Source organism: Myotis lucifugus, unplaced genomic scaffold (assembly GCF_000147115.1).
Source record: "Myotis lucifugus unplaced genomic scaffold, Myoluc2.0 scaffold_194, whole genome shotgun sequence".
Classification (NCBI taxonomy): domain Eukaryota; kingdom Metazoa; phylum Chordata; class Mammalia; order Chiroptera; family Vespertilionidae; genus Myotis; species Myotis lucifugus.
In genome coordinates this window covers 518,410-537,931 of record NW_005871242.1, presented here as the reverse complement: position 1 = coordinate 537,931, position 19,522 = coordinate 518,410, and the positions used below count along the sequence as shown (strand labels likewise).

The 19,522-nt window shown below is 42.5% G+C and overlaps 1 protein-coding gene across 2 annotated transcripts in view; it reads left to right on the top strand.

Annotated features, from left to right (window-relative positions):
• Positions 1–19,522, top strand: part of PSD3 (pleckstrin and Sec7 domain containing 3) — a 414,114-nt gene that overhangs the window by 95,370 nt on the left and 299,222 nt on the right. For both annotated transcript variants that reach the window (XM_014462866.2, XM_023760800.1), the window contains exon 2: positions 15,071–15,179. In XM_014462866.2, the coding sequence (XP_014318352.2) occupies positions 15,071–15,179 (109 nt within the window). The remainder of the gene's footprint in view (positions 1–15,070; positions 15,180–19,522) is intronic.

Sequence of the window (19,522 nt, the reverse complement as noted above, 5' to 3'; positions counted from 1 at the left end):
AGAAATGAACGTCTCCCATGGTCATAGTTACTCAGTTGGCTCCTCAGTGGGGATACCCGTTTAGTTCTGGTGGTTTAGGTTTAGATCATTCACTAGCCTCTGGTTGAACTCAGATGCTGCAAGCAGTTCCCCTCATAGCTTCTGGTAATATCTGAATGAGCCCTTGATATCTAATCCTAATCCTACCCATTTGGAAGAAAGTGTTGGGAGAAGCCTGTGTTTGCCCAGTCAGTTGGTTTTCCTGATGACCTGCAGTTACTTTTATGTGCCGTCATCTTTGGTTACTAACTAGATCGTGTGACAATGTGGTCATGTGCCTTTCCTTTATTTTTCTAATTTTCCAGTTGAAATAGTAGAGAGAACACTGTCCTGGGAGTCAAAGGAGGAAGGTGCCTTTACTGAAGGACTTCAGCAGGGCGAACCTGCTGTGTTACACATTCTGAAGGTAGTCAAATGAACACATTGCGTGGCTTTGGATGTTGCCTCGGTTTCACATGGATGTATCATTTACACTGGTAATCTTAGGATACTTTTGTAGAAGGTCTGAGGTAGAATCCAACTCTAAGTTTTAGAGCCTCTGTGGGGAAAAAATAAGCCGAAGAGAAGCCTTTATGAAAAGATGTATTCCCATCTGCCTGGAATAGGTTGGGTCAGGGAAGTAGATTGGAATGATTTTTTCTCTTAAACGTCTTAGTTATGTTTTTCAGAGCTTCTCAAACATTTCACCTGAACCACCTAAAACCAAAATTACCAGTAGCGTCCCTCTGTCCCTTTCCTGTCCTGCTTGAGGGCACGCATACCCTGAAGCAGCGTGCTGAGGTGGTCTTGGTTCTTTTATTACTCATTTAAAAACTTCATGCCAATTATGCATTCCATTTCAGAAAATATACTTATTTTAAAAATCAGTTTTTTATTTTATTTTAAAGGATCTATTCAAACTGAGCTCCAAAAAGTGTGCCCATTGGTTCTGAGACTTGGTGTGCCCCTTGGCATATCACTGAGTAACCCTGAGGAGTTGAGGGTACTCCTGTTTGAGAGGCACAGTTGGAGGGCATGACAGGAAGTTAAGAATCTGGGGAGTTGTGCATTTTAAAAAACTACCTTTTTTGCCCTAGCCAGTTTGGTTCAGTGGATAGACTGTCAGACTGCGGACTGAAGGGTCCTGGGTTCGATTCCAGTCAAGGGCATGTACCTAGGTTGCAGGCTCTATCCCTGGCCCTGATCAGGGCTCATGTGGGAGGCAACCAATTGATGTGTCTCTCATCGATGTTTCTTTCTGTCTCTCCCCCTCCCTTCAATGGAAAAATATCCTTGGGTGAGAATCATCAACAACAACAACAACAACACACACAAACAACTACTTTGTTTGACAGTGTAGTGTAGAGTGTAACAACTTTGTGAGAAGTGGAGTGGCAGTCCATTTGGAAAGTACATAATATACAGCTGCCTAATGAAGTCCATCTTATCTCAGTGAGAAGTACTTCCTTGAAAATAGCCCAGAGACTCCAATCTACTCTGTCCAGTCAGCTGTTTCCCTGACTGTGGGACTGTGTGCCAGCTGCACTCCTGGGAAAAGTGGCATAGCACTTTTTTTTCTTTTCATTTTAAAAAGGGAGATTAAAATACCTGCTGCCTACTTCCCTCATCAGGTTTTGTAAGGATTAATGAGATCATTCTACTAATATGCCTTAAACTCACTGGGAGAAATGGGCATGAAAAACACCAAGTGTTCTATGACGCACAGTTTCACCAGGCATGCCTTTTACTCTGCTCTGAAGCTTCCATTTATTTTGCTCACATTTTGCTTTAAACAGTAAAGGGCCTTATTAAGCTTGAGGCCCATTTAGTAGGTGTGTTAGTATCCATATGTCAGAATGAAGAGTCGGCCTGTTGGCTTCACATGTTTTAACTTGCCATCCATCTCAAGAATCCTGCAAATTGACCAGAATTCTTGGCCAATTTGTTGGGTTGGACACTTTTTCTATAGACCTCTTACTGCATTTTGTAGCCTCAAGTCTGCAAATAACAGGAGGCTGTAATTTTTTAGAGCACAGTTTAAACCTTGTGCCCTACTTGAGTAGCAAATTGTCTTTCTGGCCACCTGATGTGCATGTTCCCCAGGGGATGTGCCAAGGAGGGGCGATGGGGTGAGAGAGAACGAAGCCTGGCCAGTAAAGCCCACTGTCCTTGTGTGAATGGCCCAGAAGGGATGCTGGCTCCTGACGGGCAGAGCCTCCTGTCCATGGTAGGTCTCTCTCGGATTTCAGTGGGAGAAACTTCCCTTGGGCTTTGGCAGGATGTGCTCATACATCTTGAGGTAGCCAAGACCTGACTGCTGTGGCTGAATTGAAAAGTCAGATGCCAGAGCGCTCAGAAAGGCTTATCTGAACGGCCAATGAATGAAGCTACTGTTAATAGAAAACAGCAAAGTTTAAAATAATGTTGATATTCAGGATGGCATAATGGGGGGAGGTGGAAATGAGCTGGGAGAAATATAATTTTAAACTTTTAAAATTCCACTGAAGTATAATGCGTACTTGTTAGTGGATTCTAAGCAATGAGTTAGGCACATTTAAAAATAGCTTTGTAACATGAATGAACCTTTTTTTTGTGAGCTGAGCTTCAATGAAGAATAAGTTGGCCATGCAGATTGTTTTTTAGTGGTTTGTTTTAAACACTGTAGGGCTGGGATTTAGGAAAACATTTTAGGGTTGTAAAAGCAAAAAAGTCTGACCTAAAAGCAACATTAGTTATAATAATAAGTCTGTCCTGTAGCCCCATGAAGAAATCTGTGTCACTTTGTTTATAATATTATGTTCTCTTTGAATTTCAAAATATGTGAAAAGGGTGGTGGCTTGGATGTAGAATGGAGACCACTGGCGCTGGGTTGAGAAGATTGTAGACACAGGAGTCTTTTGTGCCTCTCTGGGGAAAAACAGCCAGTTCTAGCCACTCGACATTTCGCTGCTTTGGAGATAGATGAAGGGAGACCTTGCCACAGAGACGTTAAGAGTCCTTGATTGCTCAGGAGGTATCACTGTCAGGAGAAAATCAATGCCTGCACTATGAATTAGTTCTGAGGCAACCCAGTCCTTGGAGTAAAAAAGTACCTCAGGTTTTAAGGAGGAAAGCATGAGTTTTGTGCAATGCAACAAGAGTTATTAATTAGAATTTTAAAAAATTATTTCTTAGAACCTATTTTAATTAAGCTATTTTGCCTATAGGCACATACAGGTAGAAACTATGCATAGATGTGCTGTTTTCTTAATGAGGTATTACATTTTTTTGGAGAAAGTGCTAAAATAAATTCCATATTTTTTGTAACTTTTCTTTTCTCCATACATAAAGTAGGCCTACTTTTTTGGGCTAAATTATGTGAAGCAGGTACTAACATTCATAGAGAGGAAGCAATTTGTCTTGATGTTTTGAATTTTAGTTATTGCTAGTTATGTGTGGATAAAATAAGGGGGAAAAACTTTAAGTTCATAAACTGCAATCTATAACACAGAAAGAAACCTTAGAGAACCTGTTATGCACATGAGGAAAGTTTTAAAGGAAAATTTTTGTTTTAGAAGCAGAAATTAAGAGGGTTAAGTTCTTTGGTTCGTAATGTATGGGAATATATATGGTGTCTAAACAGAACCTTCCAAAAATCATGGCCAATCTTGGCTCCACTGGTTGCCTGATATGACCTTGTCTTTCTGTGTCTCCTTGTCTTCCAGCTCGGAGTGACAACAGAACCTAGAGCTCAGGTGCTTGTAAAGAAAACGGTGATGTGGTATATAAAGTTCTCGGCACAGTGCCTGGCTCATAGTTCGTAATCATAAGTAACATTAAGAAAAAAATATGCTAACCAATTCTTCAGCAGTTGGAGGTATTTGAACTTGAGGGGCTATGGAAGGATTCAGGCATCCACTGGAATAACTGGATTAACTCCAAAGTTGTTTCCATTCTCAGTTTAGGACTAATCTAAAAACCTAGTTAAAAAAACAGACATCTCGCTGGAGATGCATTAGCAATGTGATTTGTCATTTCCCCCCCAAATGACATTACTCTCCCCTCACTCAATTCCTTCCCCTGTATTGTCATATATTCACAACTGTAAGGCAAACCAAAGATTTCTAAGTTTTTTAATGTTGGAGAAAAATTTTAAGGAAATTTTCGATAGGAGTGGCATAGTTTTCAGAATCCTAGTTGACCTATTTCACTGTGAGACTAATATAAGATTTCTGCACAATGAAAGTGTAGATTTCACATGGTTTCATCCAGAATGCAAGTGATGTCTTGTTATGGGCTTGAGGGAGTGAGCTCTGAGCACTGAAGGAAGCATATCCACTCTTGACCAGGATATTTTTGTTAGATATCTGATTTATCATGCTATTTGACTCAGGACAAATAAGTTACCTTGATGGGAATTTTAAAGACCTCTCTCGAGGACTATATCTACAACAACCTTATGTATATATTTAATTTTTATGGCTTTCTTGTTGTTGTCTTTGTCTTCAGATAGCTCAAAACGCAACCTTCTCTGTGTTATGTATTGTTATCCCATTGTGTTGACAACCATATGGACTCCAAGTATGGAGTTAACTAATTTAAAAAGGTAATATTTTTTCTGCCATTGCTCCATTAACATTGTTTGCGTTTAGAGAGTTTCTCCTTCATATTTAGATAAAATTTCTCTGTTGCTGAATTTCTCCATTTTTCAGTGGAGTTGTAAAATGTCTGTTGTATTCTCTTTAACTCCTAGTCTTCAAGAGTATGATTATCCCTCAGGAAAAACAAATTTTTATATTTGCCCTAAGCTTTTTTTACTCCCTCCAGAAGTCTCGTTTTCAGTTCCTGGAGTCATCTTCATTATTGTTTTCAGGTCGATTTGGACCTCTAATAAGGATCTATCTAATTAGGATCTGTGGGTTATACATAGAAAGAGTAAAAAATGACTTACTACCTCACATTTATAACAGCCCTGTTATGTTACCAATATCATGGAAACATCAGTTTATTGTCACCCAGTGACCCATGGCAACCTTTATGCGTTTCCTAATCTGTTGTCATTATTTGTTTTTATTCAGTTGTCTTTGTTGGACAGCTTTCCATTTTTTTAAAAATAATTTCTTCTTTAATATATTACTCTTTCAAAGAACTCTTTTGCAAATTACACCTAATAACTGTAGTTCTCTCTCTTGCTTCTTCTCTTTTAACTTTTGTCCTGTGTTTCCTTTGTATCTTTTATTCTAACCAGACATGCCATTGACTCTTAATCTTCAGAAAACACCTCTTGATCATATTTCTCCCTTAATTAGGATTCCTTCCTACCTATCAAAGACTACACTCCACATTCCGACATTAATAATTTCTCAAAATCAATGGATAATTGAATGTTGTCTTTGTTCAGGGAATGCATCTAAATGATGAAAATTCAAAGAGATAAATCAGAGTCCTGGTATCAGGGGACTTATTGTCTATTTTATCTTGATAGACTACTCATCAGTATGTATAAGAGATTCTGTTGTAAATGTTGGCTCAAAAGAGTAGCACAGGCATCAAGTGCTATGGGGATTCCAAGGAAAGGATAACGTGATAAATGATGTCTGGGATGGGATGGTTTTAGGTCAGGGCGGGACTTGTACTTTGCCTTGAAACAAAAAAAAGAGGTGAGTATCAGTGAGGCAGCCTACATTTGTCTGGCCTCAGTTTCCACTTCAGGAACCGCCATGGGAAGAGGAATGAATGACCTATCTGATTGGTGAACTGGGGAGAGAGAATGAAGATCCTCTTCTCCGCGCCTGCTGGGCCTCTCTGTTCAGAGTCAGGCCCTGCCGGGCTGGCCTGGCGTTGTCTAGCTGTGCCTGTGACTGGCTGGGGAACTCTGCCCATTCTTGTCATCCATCTGTGGCCATTTTTTCTGAGCAGCTCCATCAGTAACAAAGATGATGTCTTGACTCCCATTTCTCTCTTGGTTGCAAGTGAGCTTGGAGAAGAGGGTGGAGGACAAGGTTGGTGGAGTCAGAGGCATTAAACACCGAGGAGAGGAATACTGTTGGTTAGTTCAGTGGAAGAATGTGAGGTAAACGCCGGAAAAGGAGATTGGAGCCAGATTGTTTGGGGCTGCAGAGTGTGGGCTTTATTTTGTAGGCTGAGGATCCATCCAAGTGTTTTGAACACTGAGTGTATACAGTTTTATTTTAGTACCATGAATCCGATAGTACTATAGAATACAGGATTCCTGTTTTACACAATTTTAAAAAACCTTACTGTAGAATACAGGATTCCTGTTTTATACCTTTTTATTAACCCTTATTTCAAGGCTTCTTCATTTGGAATTCTTGGAAACTTCTGGCTTTGGAAGTTCTGAGTGTATGATGTCATGAAATACCCTGAAATTATAGGTAGGATATTTTAGGGGTTATCTTCCCAAAAGGGGTTAAGAATCACCACTAAATTCCTTTGTATTGTTTGCTTATAGGACATGTAGGAGAATTTCACCATTAAGTAAGATGCTTACTGTGGGATTGTTTGGTAATGCCTTTATCAGATTCTAGAAGTTTCTGTGTATACCTAGTTTGCTAAGGCTTCTTTTACAAATAATAAATTGATGTTGAATTTTCTGGGGTATTTTGTGGTTGTAGTTTGTGTTGTAGGGGTGGTGGAAGTGACCTGAGTGATGGGCTTTATTCCTTGCTGTGAGCTTTTTGAGGAGTCAGCTGTAACCCCCCCCCCCCAGAGCTCCAGAATAGCTTTCAGCATGCCTACGGATCAGCTGGAGGACTTAGGTAAAAATCCCGGTTCTCCCACACCACTTCTTGAATCAGACTCATTGGGCCTCGCTCAGCAGTCTGTAGTTTATCCACAAGCATCCCGGGTGCTCTGTTGCAGGTTGTGCCTGGACCAGCAGAGATACTGCTCCAGGGTGTTTCACTCCTATGTTATCGTTCTCAAGCATGAGTCTGAACAAGACACCTCTTAGATCACCAGCTGCTGTGGGTGAGGTTGAGAACTGTCAGGCACCACGGACAACCTGAGGTTCCTGATGAGGGACCTAGAAGTCCTCAGAGAATGACTTCCTTTTAACATGCTATGTAAGCATTTATCTTCAAGAAGTGTACTCATTTTGGCTTATAAGTGAATAGTTTGTGTCTTGTAAAAGCTCATGTCCATTTCTTCATAATGGCATCTGTTAACTGCCAGGGCTGAAGTGCTTGGTGCTGAATGGTGAGGACTTATGTCCTATGGGCAAAACCAGAAGCTTCCTGGTTGGGCGGGGGCGGGGGCGGGGGTTTGCTGGGGTGTGTGTGACCTGACTCTTCTGATTTTCATTGTGATACCAAACTCATGATCATTTGTTTTTCAAAGGGACACGTGCTTGGAGATATTTTGCTTTGGTAAGGTTTAGGTGGACTATATATTTTCCTGTAGAAATTAGTACAATGATTACATTAATCCTAATATTTCCTGTGCTATTTTAGCTTAAATTACAGCCTGGATTTTATGACTTTCAGAATGTTTGTGTTTGTCCAGAGGCATTTTTTTCTCCCTACACGCAGGTTGGGTAAATACTTCACAAGGAGAAAAGAATGTTGGGTTCATTTCTTTAATCACTCACATCCATCCTTGAGGGAGAATAAAGTTAAGGCGGATTTTCTTACCTTAATCGTGAACAATCTTCAGCATGTCTTATTTGTGAGATCCAGTCCTGTGTACTACTGTTTCACTAAAACACATAGCCACGCAGAGCTGACTTCCAAGTTAAGGGGAATAAACTTACCTCTCATGATTCCCACGTTGACTTCACATTTAACACCTATTTTTTCTTCTTGTCAAAGTGCTAAATGACTTGGCTTTAAAAAATAGAGTTGATTTAATTTTGTTTCAGAAGTTACTGGAGCCGTTGAAATAACTAAAGACGCTTTTGTATTTTTGCAAAGCTTAGCTTTAGGTGAATCAGGCTGATACTTAGTGTACGTAATTTCTTTGTGGTATTTCTGCCAAGGTTTCACGGCTTTTTTTGAGGTTGCTGAGTTTATGAGGATTCAGCAAAAATATGTATGAACACTTAACATGACACCATCTTCTCTGTTTTGCTTGGTATTTGTTTTCTTAGGGCCTAATCTTCCTCCTTTTCCTGAATCCATAGAGGAGCACTTGGCAATGTCACTGATTCAAAACCTGGTTGATTTCCTCAGAGGGATCCTGGTTATGCTGGGCTGACTTTTATTATTTTATTTTATTACTAGAGGCCCGGTGCATGAAATTCGTGCATGGGGGGGGGGTCCCCTCAGCCCAGCCTGCACCCTCTCCAATCTGGGACCCCTCGGGGGACATTTCTCTCCCAAGCCTGGTCTGCTGGCTCCTAATTGCTCACTTGCCTGCCTGCCTGGTCGCCTCTAACTGCCCCCTCCTGCCAGCCAGGTTGCTCCCAACTGACCCCCCCCCCCAGCCTGGTCACCCCTAACTGCATCCACCCGCAGGCCTGGTCGCTCCCAACTGCCCCCTTCTGCCAGCCTGGTCCCCCCTAACTGCCCCCCCCCCATGCCGGCCTGGTTGCTCCCAACTGCCCCCTCTGCTGGCCTGGTAGTCCCCAACTGCCCCCCCCGCCGGCCTGGTCACCCCACGCAGCCTGCTGTTCAATCATTTGGTTGTCCTTCACTAACCCCCCTGCCGGCCTGGTCGCCCCATGCAGCCTGCTTGTTCAGTCGTTTGGTCGTCTCTCACTAACCCTCCTGCCGGCCTGGTCGTAGGCAGCCATCTTGTGAGGGCGTGAGGGTCAATTTGCATATCACCTCTTTATTAAATAGGATTTTTTATTTTTGGGGGGGCTGACTTTTAAAGTTCTCTGTGGCAATTCAGTCTTCCCGTGTCACCTGACTTAAATCCCCAGTGTGCCCTGCGTGTGGAAAGCTCCAGCCTTCTGAGTGAGAGCCCAGAGTCTTTATTTATGTGTTTTAGACATTACCAAAGCCCAGGAAGGTGAAAAAGGTAGGTGGTGGGTAGGAGACAAGACAGACTAAACTCACACCTTCATCTCTGGGTGGAAGGGCTTATCCACCTGTCATTACTGATTGTCAAATGGTGAGAAAGACAGAGGGTAGACTGTGAACTAATACTATTTGGTTGGTAATTTTCTTTTAAAGCTCTCCAACACTTTAGTGCAGTGGTTCTCAACCTTGGCTGCACATTAGAATCACCTAGGAATCTTTTAAAAATCCTTTTAAAATCTCAGAAATCAGGATTTTAAAAAGATTCCCAGGTGATTCTAATGTGCAGCCAAGGTTGAGAACCACTGCTTTAGTGACTTGGTGCCTTAGTGAAGGAGCTGAGAGGGAAACTTGATCCCTTTGTCTTAGGTTTGTTTTATGGGAGGCTTTGTTACAAAGGAATGTTTATTGTCTAGTTTCCAAGTCCCTAACTTTCTACATCAAACTCCAAAAAATATAAAGCTACTATCACCATTTATAATAAGTCCAAATGTATTTTGGATTCAGAGTCTGGCCTGGGGCAGGCACAGTTCCTAGAAGGAGATAGAATCTTCCCTCTGGGTCTGAAGACAACTAACATGTCTCCAGGATGCAGACTACCAAGGGAAGGGTCCTGGAGTCAGCCAGGGGCTTCCTTTTATATCCTTCCCTCTGACTTCACGGGCCTGGCAATGGGAAGCAGCTGGTGACTCTGTCTCTGCTCTGGAGCCCCCTGCCACCCCCCTTGGGCTGGCTTCCCAGCTCCGAGCCTGGAGGAACAGCAGAACCCCCACTTGCCCAGCCCAGGGGAGTATGCTTTCAGGAAATGGGCTGAGTGAACAGACAGCAGCTGGTGGGAAGATGAGAATGGACCTCCGGGGGCTTTTAAAAGGGCCATGAATTCAGCTCTCGTCTCTGTGCTCACACAGTTGGAACAGGCTGGCAGCAGGGCTAGATAGTGAGTAGGGAGGAACGAGTCCTGAGTCTGTGTCCTGCTGTCTTCTCCTTGGCCTGGAAGCCACATTTCCTGCTCTGCCCTTGGGTTTTCATGCTGTTTCTCACCTTTAAAAGTCAAAGATTTGGTCTTTCTGTTACCCTATTTGTCTCCTGGCTGTTTCTGGCCTCTTTTTACTCTTGAGATGCTCTCTGTCCCAGTTGCACTTGGCTTTGGAAGATCAATCCAGTTAGCCTATCAGGGGAGTAGGGGCTGGTTGTAGGGGATTTTACATTAAACATGTTTGAGAAGAAGGGGTTGGCCTTCTTCTCAAACACCCATGTTTTTTCTGCTTGTTTATATGCAGGCATATGTCAAATATATTTTTAAAGGGAAAAATGCTGCACATGACAGGATATGAATTTCTTTATAGCCTAAAGGAATTGATGTTTTGTTTGTTTTTCAGCAATAAAAATTTAATTATAGTGGAAGAGCAAAGTGTATTTGGATGAACTGCAATAAGAAGAAACAATACAGGTGGAATAGAAACTACTCATTAAATGGTTATTTCATTAAAGACACTCATTTAAAAAATAAAAAAACACACTTATTTATATTTGAAAGCAGCAGAAGCATACTTTGGAAAAATATGCATGTGAACTCCTGGTGTTTTTATTAGATAGATGTAGAAGTGAACATAGATATAAAAGTATATATATATATATATATATACATTTGTATGTAAATTTCTCTGTGTCTGTATTAGTTTCCTGTGGCTGCTATAACAAAAGTACCACAAACTTGGTGGCTTAAAACAACAGAATTGATTCCCTTAGCGTTCTGGAGGCCAGCAGTCCGAAATGAGTGTCGGGGGCTAAAATTAGGGTGCCAGCAGGGCAGTGGTTCCTCTGGAGGCTCTTGGGGAGAATCCTTTCTTCCCCATGTCCAGCCTCTAGAGCTGCATTCCCTGGCTCTAGGCCCCTTTCTCCTTCTAATAGCATGGTATCTTTTCCCTCCCTCTGCTTTCCTCTGACTTTCTTTTTTCTGTCTCAAATCTTGGCCCACCCAGGTAATCCAGGATAATCTCATATCAAGAAACGAAATCACATCTTCAAAGTCTTTGCCACATAAAACAGCATTCACAGGTTCTAGGGATTAGGATGTGGACATCTTGGGAAGCCCTTATTCGGCCTACAGCAAGTGTGGGTGTACGAGTGTGTGTTTAAATTCCCTATCTCTGTCCCTTGAACTGGTCTAGGAGCAGGTACCCCCTTTCCCCTCCCCACCCCCCACTCCTGCCCAACAAATAGCAATGAGCATACCTGACCACCCAATGTCTATTTCTTGTATCTAAATCCCAAATAATATTCCTCAATAAAAGGGACCAAGTTTTTATTATATTTTATTTTATTTAAAAAAAAAAAAGGCTGATTCCAGAGAGCAGAAGCCTGGAACATCCTACTGTACCAGAAAGTAAAGAAGTGTTCAGAGAATAATGAAGACATATGAAAAAGACACCGAAGCCAGCTAGAAAGAGCTTCCACGGACCAAAACTAGGCATTTCGGACACTGAAATAAATAATAGAGTAGTGGATTACAACCCATTGGATAAAATAGTAAATTCAGTCCATATTGATAAAATAAACTTATAATTTGAAAGTCCAGTGAGGAGCAGGATATTTCTAGTTTCTAAGTGTCTTTCCACAGCATCTAATTAATGACAAAGAGGAAAAGTTTAAGTTGGCAGTGGAGAAGCCTGGCAAATCAAAGTGACTATGATCAGTAATGGGACAAATTAAAGTCCGGGGCCTCTACTAGGATGCAAAGAGAACACCATCACTTTTGTGATAGCCCTGTAAAAGATTCATAATCTGAATTTCATCAGGGAATGTAACGACAAACTGAAGTTGAAGGATATTCTTCTAAGTAACTGGCCTGTAATTTTCAAAACACATTGCAGTCATGAAAGTTAAGGAATATAATGTGAGTTCTAAATAGCCAGTTGGAAGTTCTAAGCTTCACTGTAGGAGGATCTGGCTAGGCATTTGTTAGTGGCCCCTGATTAATTATTTGGGTCTTGGGCAGGTTGCATTCTGCAGAGGAAGCTCTTCAGATCTCTTGTCTGCAGGGTCAAGTGTAGGGTGCATTCCATAGGCTGCATGAGAGCAGCCGAAGCATCTCAACCAGCAAACGAATCCCCCATCCACTGTGGCACCCTTGTATCAGCTGTGCCTGGTGTCCCCAGGCCAGGTGTTCTTTGGAATATCTCTCCAGTGAATAAAGATTTATTCTTGTGCCTGGGTGGGGAGGTGCCATTGCCTAATGAAATAGAGGAAGGGATCTAGGTCTAACTCAGGGGTCCTCAAACTACGGCCCGCGGGCCACATGCAAATACAAATATTGTATTTGTTCCCGTTTTGTTTTTTTACTTCAAAATAAGATATGTGCAGTGTGCATAGGAATTTGTTCATAGTTTTTTTTTAAACTATAGTCCGGCCCTCCAACGGTCTGAGGGACAGTGAACTGGCCCCCTGTTTAAAAAGTTTGAGGACCCCTGATCTAACTGATAACCATTCCTTTTCACCAGTCCTACTTGTGTCAGTCACTCCTCTCCCCACCTCCCCTTTGAGTATTCTGTGGTGTGACTTGGATGGGTTCTGTATTCCCTTTTACCAGGATTTAAATTACCTGTCATCTTAATTGGAGTGCGGGAAACGAGTTAAGTCGGCTCGCGTGAATTGCGCGTACTCTGCGGGAGCCGTCTTTAACTCGGTTCATATAGATTTGCGGTGGAGTGCGGGAAACGTGTAAACTCGGGCCGATTGTAACTGCGTATTACCAAATATTTGTTTGTAATCCACCCTTTTGGTGGATGGAACAAAACCAAAAGACAGAGCCATCTTATATTTTGGCGGGAAATTCACCCGCACTCCAAGTGTTAAACAATTTCCCATTCCTTTCTTATTCCTTTAGCTTTCTCTACTGTGTCACTTTACCAACGTCATTAATAAAGTACCACAGACTGGGTGGCTTAGACAACCAGAACAAAAATACCTTCCACAGATCTGGAGCCTAGAAGTCCACATTCAAGCTGTCAGCAGGGTTTGTGTTTTCTGCAGCCTCTCTCCTTGGCTTGCAGATGGCTGCCTTCTCCCTGTTTCTTCATATGCTCTTCCTTCTGGGTGTCTGTGGCCTTTTTATAAGGACACCAGTCATATTGGATTAGGGCTCATCCTAATGACCCTATAGACCTGTCTCCAGGTAGAATCACATTGAAGGCACTGGGTTTAGGGCTTTGATATATGAATTTTTGGGGACACATTTCAGCCCTGTAACACCTAACCATTACCTTTCGTAGCTTTAGCACTGAACTGTTAGTCCAGCCGTGGGCAAACTACGGCCCGCTTGAAATGAATAAAACTAAAAAAAAAAAAAAGACCGTACCCTTTTATGTAATGATGTTTACTTTGAATTTATATTAGTTCACACAAACACTCCATCCATGCTTTTGTTCCGGCCCTCCAGTTCAGTTTAAGAACCCATTGTGGCCCTCGAGTCAAAAAGTTTGCCCACCCCTGTTAGTCCCTGCCCGCACTGAAGTTGGCATGTGTGGTGCCCTGTTTCCATGGGCTGAGTGATAGGAGCAGATGGGGTTGGATAAGACGTGGAGTGTGAATGTTGAAATCAAGTCTTGGTTTTGAGTGAGTGAGTTATTATCGTTTCAATATTTTTATTGATTTCAGAGAGGAAGGGAGAGGGAGAGAGAGAGAGAAACATCGACGACGAGAGAGAATCATGGATTGGCTGCTTACATGGATGTTTCTGTCCTTCTCCAGCCTCTCATCTTTCCAGACTCTGCAGGTATTAGTTCCTTAGAGGGCCTTCCCTAACTATCCTACCTAAATTGGGGCACCAAGTTCCTCTTTTTACCAGCCTGAAGTTCCCTAAATACAAAATTTTAATATTTCTTCTCTATTGGGGAAAGGGTAATTAAAGACCTGTGATTATCAAGCATGTAACTCCAAAAGGAGTGTGCACCTTTTTTTCCCCCAAAGATGAATTTTACACATTATGAACATTAAGTGATTATAGAGCTATTTTAAGAAATTGCCAATCTCAAAATTGTACAAGTTAGCTCTGTGATATCAGTGTACAAGAACAAAGAGAGGCCTGCCCACTGAGCCTGCAGTGGGGTGAGGGGTTCATCACAGCCCAATCATGGGCCTTCTCACTACTGTCACATCATTTCTGCTACAAAGGATACAACAGATGTCATAAGTTTCCCTCTTTGAAGTAGTTGCCTGGTTGCTGATAAAACTCTTTATATCCCCCTCTCCTAAAGTGAATGGTCATTTGCTGCACAGACATGGGAAACGTGTCTCATTAGAGGGTAGAAGCCAGTGTGGGCAATGTCTGGACCGGAAAGAAGCAGAGTGGACTAGGTCAACTTTCTTTATGTTTTGAAATTTCTACTTTATTACTTATTTTTAATCAATCGTAGTCCAGAGAAGAGAGGCCTTCCGCTTATGTCATTTGTCTAAAGCAACGAGGAAGAAGGTTGTAGGAATTCAGAATCAAGGCATGAACTACTTTCACAGTCACCTGTGTAATGTTTCTTTCAAATAAGCAACTTTTAAGAATGCCAGAGACCACTGGGACAGATCTCAAATTTAAAACAGAGTAAATGGGAAGCTGGGTTCTTCCATGCCTTGTTTGGCTGAATGGGGTTCCGGATTAAATAAAAATGTGGTCTTTTTGGGGGAAAGACTCCTTTTTGTTGGCGCACTTTAGCAGATCCCACACACAGCAGAAATGTTCCTGCTTTGGGCTGTGGGTAAGATAATTGTTTGGAAAATGAATTGTCTAAAAATAAAACACAGTTGTCTAATCGAAAAAAAAGTAATGTAAACCTAATTTTAAAAAATTCTACCATAATTCTGCCTTCCAATCAAGCCGAACTTTTCATGCTTTTTTATTTCCTCATCCACGTTCATGTGTTTATCTTTTCTTACATAGTTGTAATCTTGCAGCCATTCTCTTGCGTTCTGACTTTTGGCAGGGTGTGTTTCATGTTTAGTGGCTGTGTAGCACTGTAGCAAGTCATTGCTTACCCAACTTCTTGTTGGTCGGTTTGCTTTAGGATGTATTTTAATTACGCCTTTGTTTTCTGATTTTGCAGGCAGAGACGTTTGTTTGGGTTAACAATGCATCAGCACATTCCCAGAGTGTTGCCAAGGCCAAATATGAATTTTTATTTGGCAAATCTGAAGAGAAAACTCCAGATACTAGTAAGTGTTTCCCTCCCCTCCCCTTTCAGGTCACTGATTAAATTAGAGGGTGGAAAATCTCAGGAGCTGGGAATGCTTCAAGCACCCATTTGAAATCACCTAGAACAGACTACAAGGGTCACATCCTGCATTTCTGAGTTCTACATCAGGGAGTGTTAGCATGTCTCGGGAATTAGGAAAGGGATATTGCGTGTGGTTAGGAGCCTGGGCTCTGGAGCTAGACTTGTGGAATTTGAAACTGGCCTTGTAACTTATGGGATGTGTGACCTTGAGTAAGTTATCTAATGTATTTGTGGCTTAGTTTTCTACTTGGAAAAGAAGATTATAGTGAAGTGTGTCTCAGAATTCTTTTGAGGATTAAGTAAATTGACATATGTAAGGCTCTCAGAACCACACTCTGCATGTAGTAACTGCTATAAAAGTGTTGGCTGCTGCTATTATCATCATATCCCTGACCTTTGAAGTTGACGTTCAGAAGGACAGACCTGACTTTCCTCACTGTCTGAGACTGATTTCTGTTTTGGATGGACAAGGAATATGAGCTAATGTAGTCTCTTTTACCTTAATAATGAATGTCTATTAGATATTTCAATAGTTGGGGACTGTTAGTAAAGTTTAAAACAGCTAAGTTAATTTTAAAAATCATTCAGGTTTTATCACAGGTCCCGATTTGCTATTTATCATGGACCATAAATCCCTAACTGTTCTGGGCTTTCGGTTTGGGGCACTTAGTCATCTAGTCACTATTTCTCAGACAGGGAGTACTGATTAGACTCACTCCAATACTCCTTCTTGACATAGCCTTAACTTGGAATGCCACATGTGATTTTGTGCTGATTAAGCTTGTTTTGACTTGGATAAAACATGATTTTTACTTTGCTATGTAAATCCAATGTCTGCATATCCTCTTCTTACTGGTGGGTGAGTTTGGTTCTTCTTTACTCATAGGTTTTGCATAGTTTTCCCTGTGTACCAGAGGCAAATCAAAATGACATTTTAAACCCCTGTTCCTTATTTGCCCTGGTAAAAATGGTTGGTATTGCTTGTTTTGTGTGATGTTATTCTGCAGGTGTGAATATATGCATGCATTTATTGAACAAATATACTGAATGAGCACTTATGTGCTGGGCACTGTGAGGGTACAGAGTAGAAGATGCAGTTCCTGCGCTTTAGTTTATTCTTTGGCCAGTGGGAAACGTGTCTGAGAGTGACTGAAGGAAGGGGATGTTCACCCTCAGCTGTGCTTGTGAGGACTCATGGAGGAGGGGAAGTGAATTGGTTTTTAATAACTAGGATCCTGATAGAGTTCTGGGACAGGGCATGGTATGAGGAAGGGTGTGGTGGCAGAAAACATAAATTGTTTGAGGAACAGGGAGGAAACTAGCCTGATTGGTTTGTAAAGCATATCAGTGAGAGATAAGTTTAGAAAGATAACCATTAAGAAAGGGGCAGCCTTGGCCAGTTTGGCTTATTGGTTAGAGCAAAGGGTCTAGGGTTTGATTCCCGGTCAAGGGCACGTACGTACCTGAGTTGCAGGCTCCATCCCCAGCCCCTTTTGGGGTGCCTGTGGGAGGCAACCAGTCGATGTGTCTCTCTCACATCGATGTTTCTCTCTCTCTCCCCCTCCTCCCTCCCTTCCACTCTCTCTAAAAATCAATGGAAAAAACATCCTCCAGTGAGGATTAAATAAAAAAGGATAGAGGCAGAATCTTGTAGGGCCTTCTAAGGCAGGGTAAAGGAGTTGCATTTTACCCAGTTATGTGAAAAGGAAGTGCCAAGTACTGGATTAGATAGATAAATCAAGATGGATTGATCAGGAAATTGGAATGGGCAACAGATGCTATTGCTTACCATAAGAGGATAAAAGATGCAAGTTTTTATTGACTTTGGAAAGTCTTTTGCTATCTTCACAAAAAAATGATGGCACATTTTTATCATTTAAAAAATACTCTTGAGGTTTACTTATATAGATCATTCATCTGTCAGCAAAACACTGCCCCCACTTGAAGACCATCGGGAAAGGCAGTAGGGAGAGTAGGACAGTGCTTCTGTTTGAATTTGATTGGTAGACATACCTCTTCACACACAGGATTTTAAAAAGTGGGTTAAGTAAGTGGATTTGAACTACCCTTAGTGCGCCAGGAACAGCCGCTGGAGAAATGGAAATGCTGACAGTGATACTCAGGTGGCCTCACTGAGATCAGTGAGCTCACTGGGCTCATGATCCCCAGTTAGGCCCAGGGAAAGTGTGGCTGCTCTAGGAAGAGAGCCTTAGACTTTGCCATTGAGCAGGGACTTCACCTGGGTGCAGGTGGGAGGTTCCAGGGAAAACAAGTCAAGATTATTTGCAAGCTGTTGCTTATTGCAGGGATCTTGAACTAGTGACCACTGCTTAGGGCAGAGGTGGGCAAACTTTTTGACTCGAGGGCCACAATGGGTTCTTAAACTGGACCGGAGGGCCGGAACAAAAGCATGGGTGGAGTGTTTGTGTGAACTATATAAATTCAAGTAAACATCATTACATAAAAGGGTACATTCTTTTTTTTTTTTTTTTAGTTTTATTCATTTCAAATGGGCCGGATCTGGCCCGCGGGCCGTAGTTTGCCCACGGCTGGCTTAGGGTGTTGGAAGGAGTATGGGAGAACATGTGGACAGTGGGAAGAGTCCTGTAGCTGGGGATTAAAATCTGAATTCTCACTCCCTGTTCATCAGTACAGGTGCACAGAACGAAGGGGCACGCTTCTCTGGTGTCTGTTCTCTGCTGCCTCCTGGGGGCGGCCGCAGCTTCCAGGAGCTTCTCCAGGGCTGGCGCAGTGTTGGCAGTTGTTGAGAGGCTCTGGGCTGAGTGGGACGTCAATTGTGCTGTGACTCAATGAGGAGGTGACGAGTCGCCAGTGGTAGGTTCACCTCTTCCCTCCCAGTCCGCTGTTAGAACATTCGTGGAACTGCCAAGAGGAAAGGAGGGACTGTCGGAGCCTCACCTGGGCTAACCATAGGCCTGTATTCGTTAGGGGGTAGGTGAGAGTGCCTTCCGACTGGCCTCTGACCACACCTTTCCTCCCTGATTGCTGCACTCATGGCCAGCATGGCTTTCTGAACTGTTCAGGTAGAATGCACGTGGCTTCATTGTGGGGAGGTAGGCTCTTTGAAGTGTTCCTAGGCAGCATCAGTGGCCAGGCTCGGTTGGTCTCTTTTGGTCAAAGTCCAGAAGAAAGAAATGCTTGAGGGAGCCTCTGAAGAAGAGTGAGACTGTCCCTCCCTCAGCTTGTAGGGGAACAGGTGACTTACCAAAGTGTGTGAGGGAGTGACAGGCCTGTGGATGCTAAGGAGAGGAATCAGCTAACTTCTTATATGAGCAGCGGGAAGTTTACAAAATCTCTCCCGTGTTCTCTACTGATATATAAACATTTTAAAGATAAAGGAAGTGAACTTCAGGGATATTACAGAATGTGCCTGAGGGCACATAGTTTAAATGGTGGAGGCCAGGGGAGGAGGAGATGGGGCTGGGGGTTGACACCCTGGTTTTACAGAGTTGGGGGGCAAGGGCGGGGAGGGGCGGGGGCGAGATCAGGGAGGGTCACTCAGGTAGAATTGAAACCCAAGCCTGCAGCACAGGGTGGGTGGAGTTCAAGTGTCCAAGTGTATATTCACGTGAATCTAGAAAGTGACACAAAACTGGTGTTGGATGGGTAAAAGCCTACAAGTTATTGCCAACGTCAATGCAAAACCACCCTGTGAAAGGGACCCTTTCACAGCCCAGGACACAGAGGGCTCCCCTATGAATAAATAAATCAGTAATCCCTGAGATCTGTGAGCTCACAATAAATGGTATAAACGATAAAAAGGAAGGGAATTCTATGGAAGGAGTCAGCATGCACTACAAGTAGAGAAACAGAACCAAGGACTAGAGATAATAGAATGTTCTGAAATGGTAAAATTGGTTTGTTTAAAAGATAAAAGAGGGAAAAGAAACCATTGTGATTAAAGAGGAAAGGAGGAAGTAGAGACATGTCTATTTGAACAAAAACCAAATGTACAGAAAACGAAAAATATGGATAGTGAAATTTAAAAAAAATGGTTGGGGTAAGTGTACATTATTGAGTTTTTTATATTTGGTAGGGACCGAAACTCCCTGCTTTGTCGCCGCCCCTCCCCCCACCTTGCAGAAAGAGGGGTTAAAAGCATTTTTTACAGAGAAATTGAAAGAGGGTTCCCAAATGTTAGAACACTGAACAGAGAGAGCATACGTTCAGCTATATTCGGAAGAGCACCTACAGAGATATGCGTCTATCAAGGACCTGGCCTTCACCATGATACAACCTGGAAACCTTGACTCTGTCGGC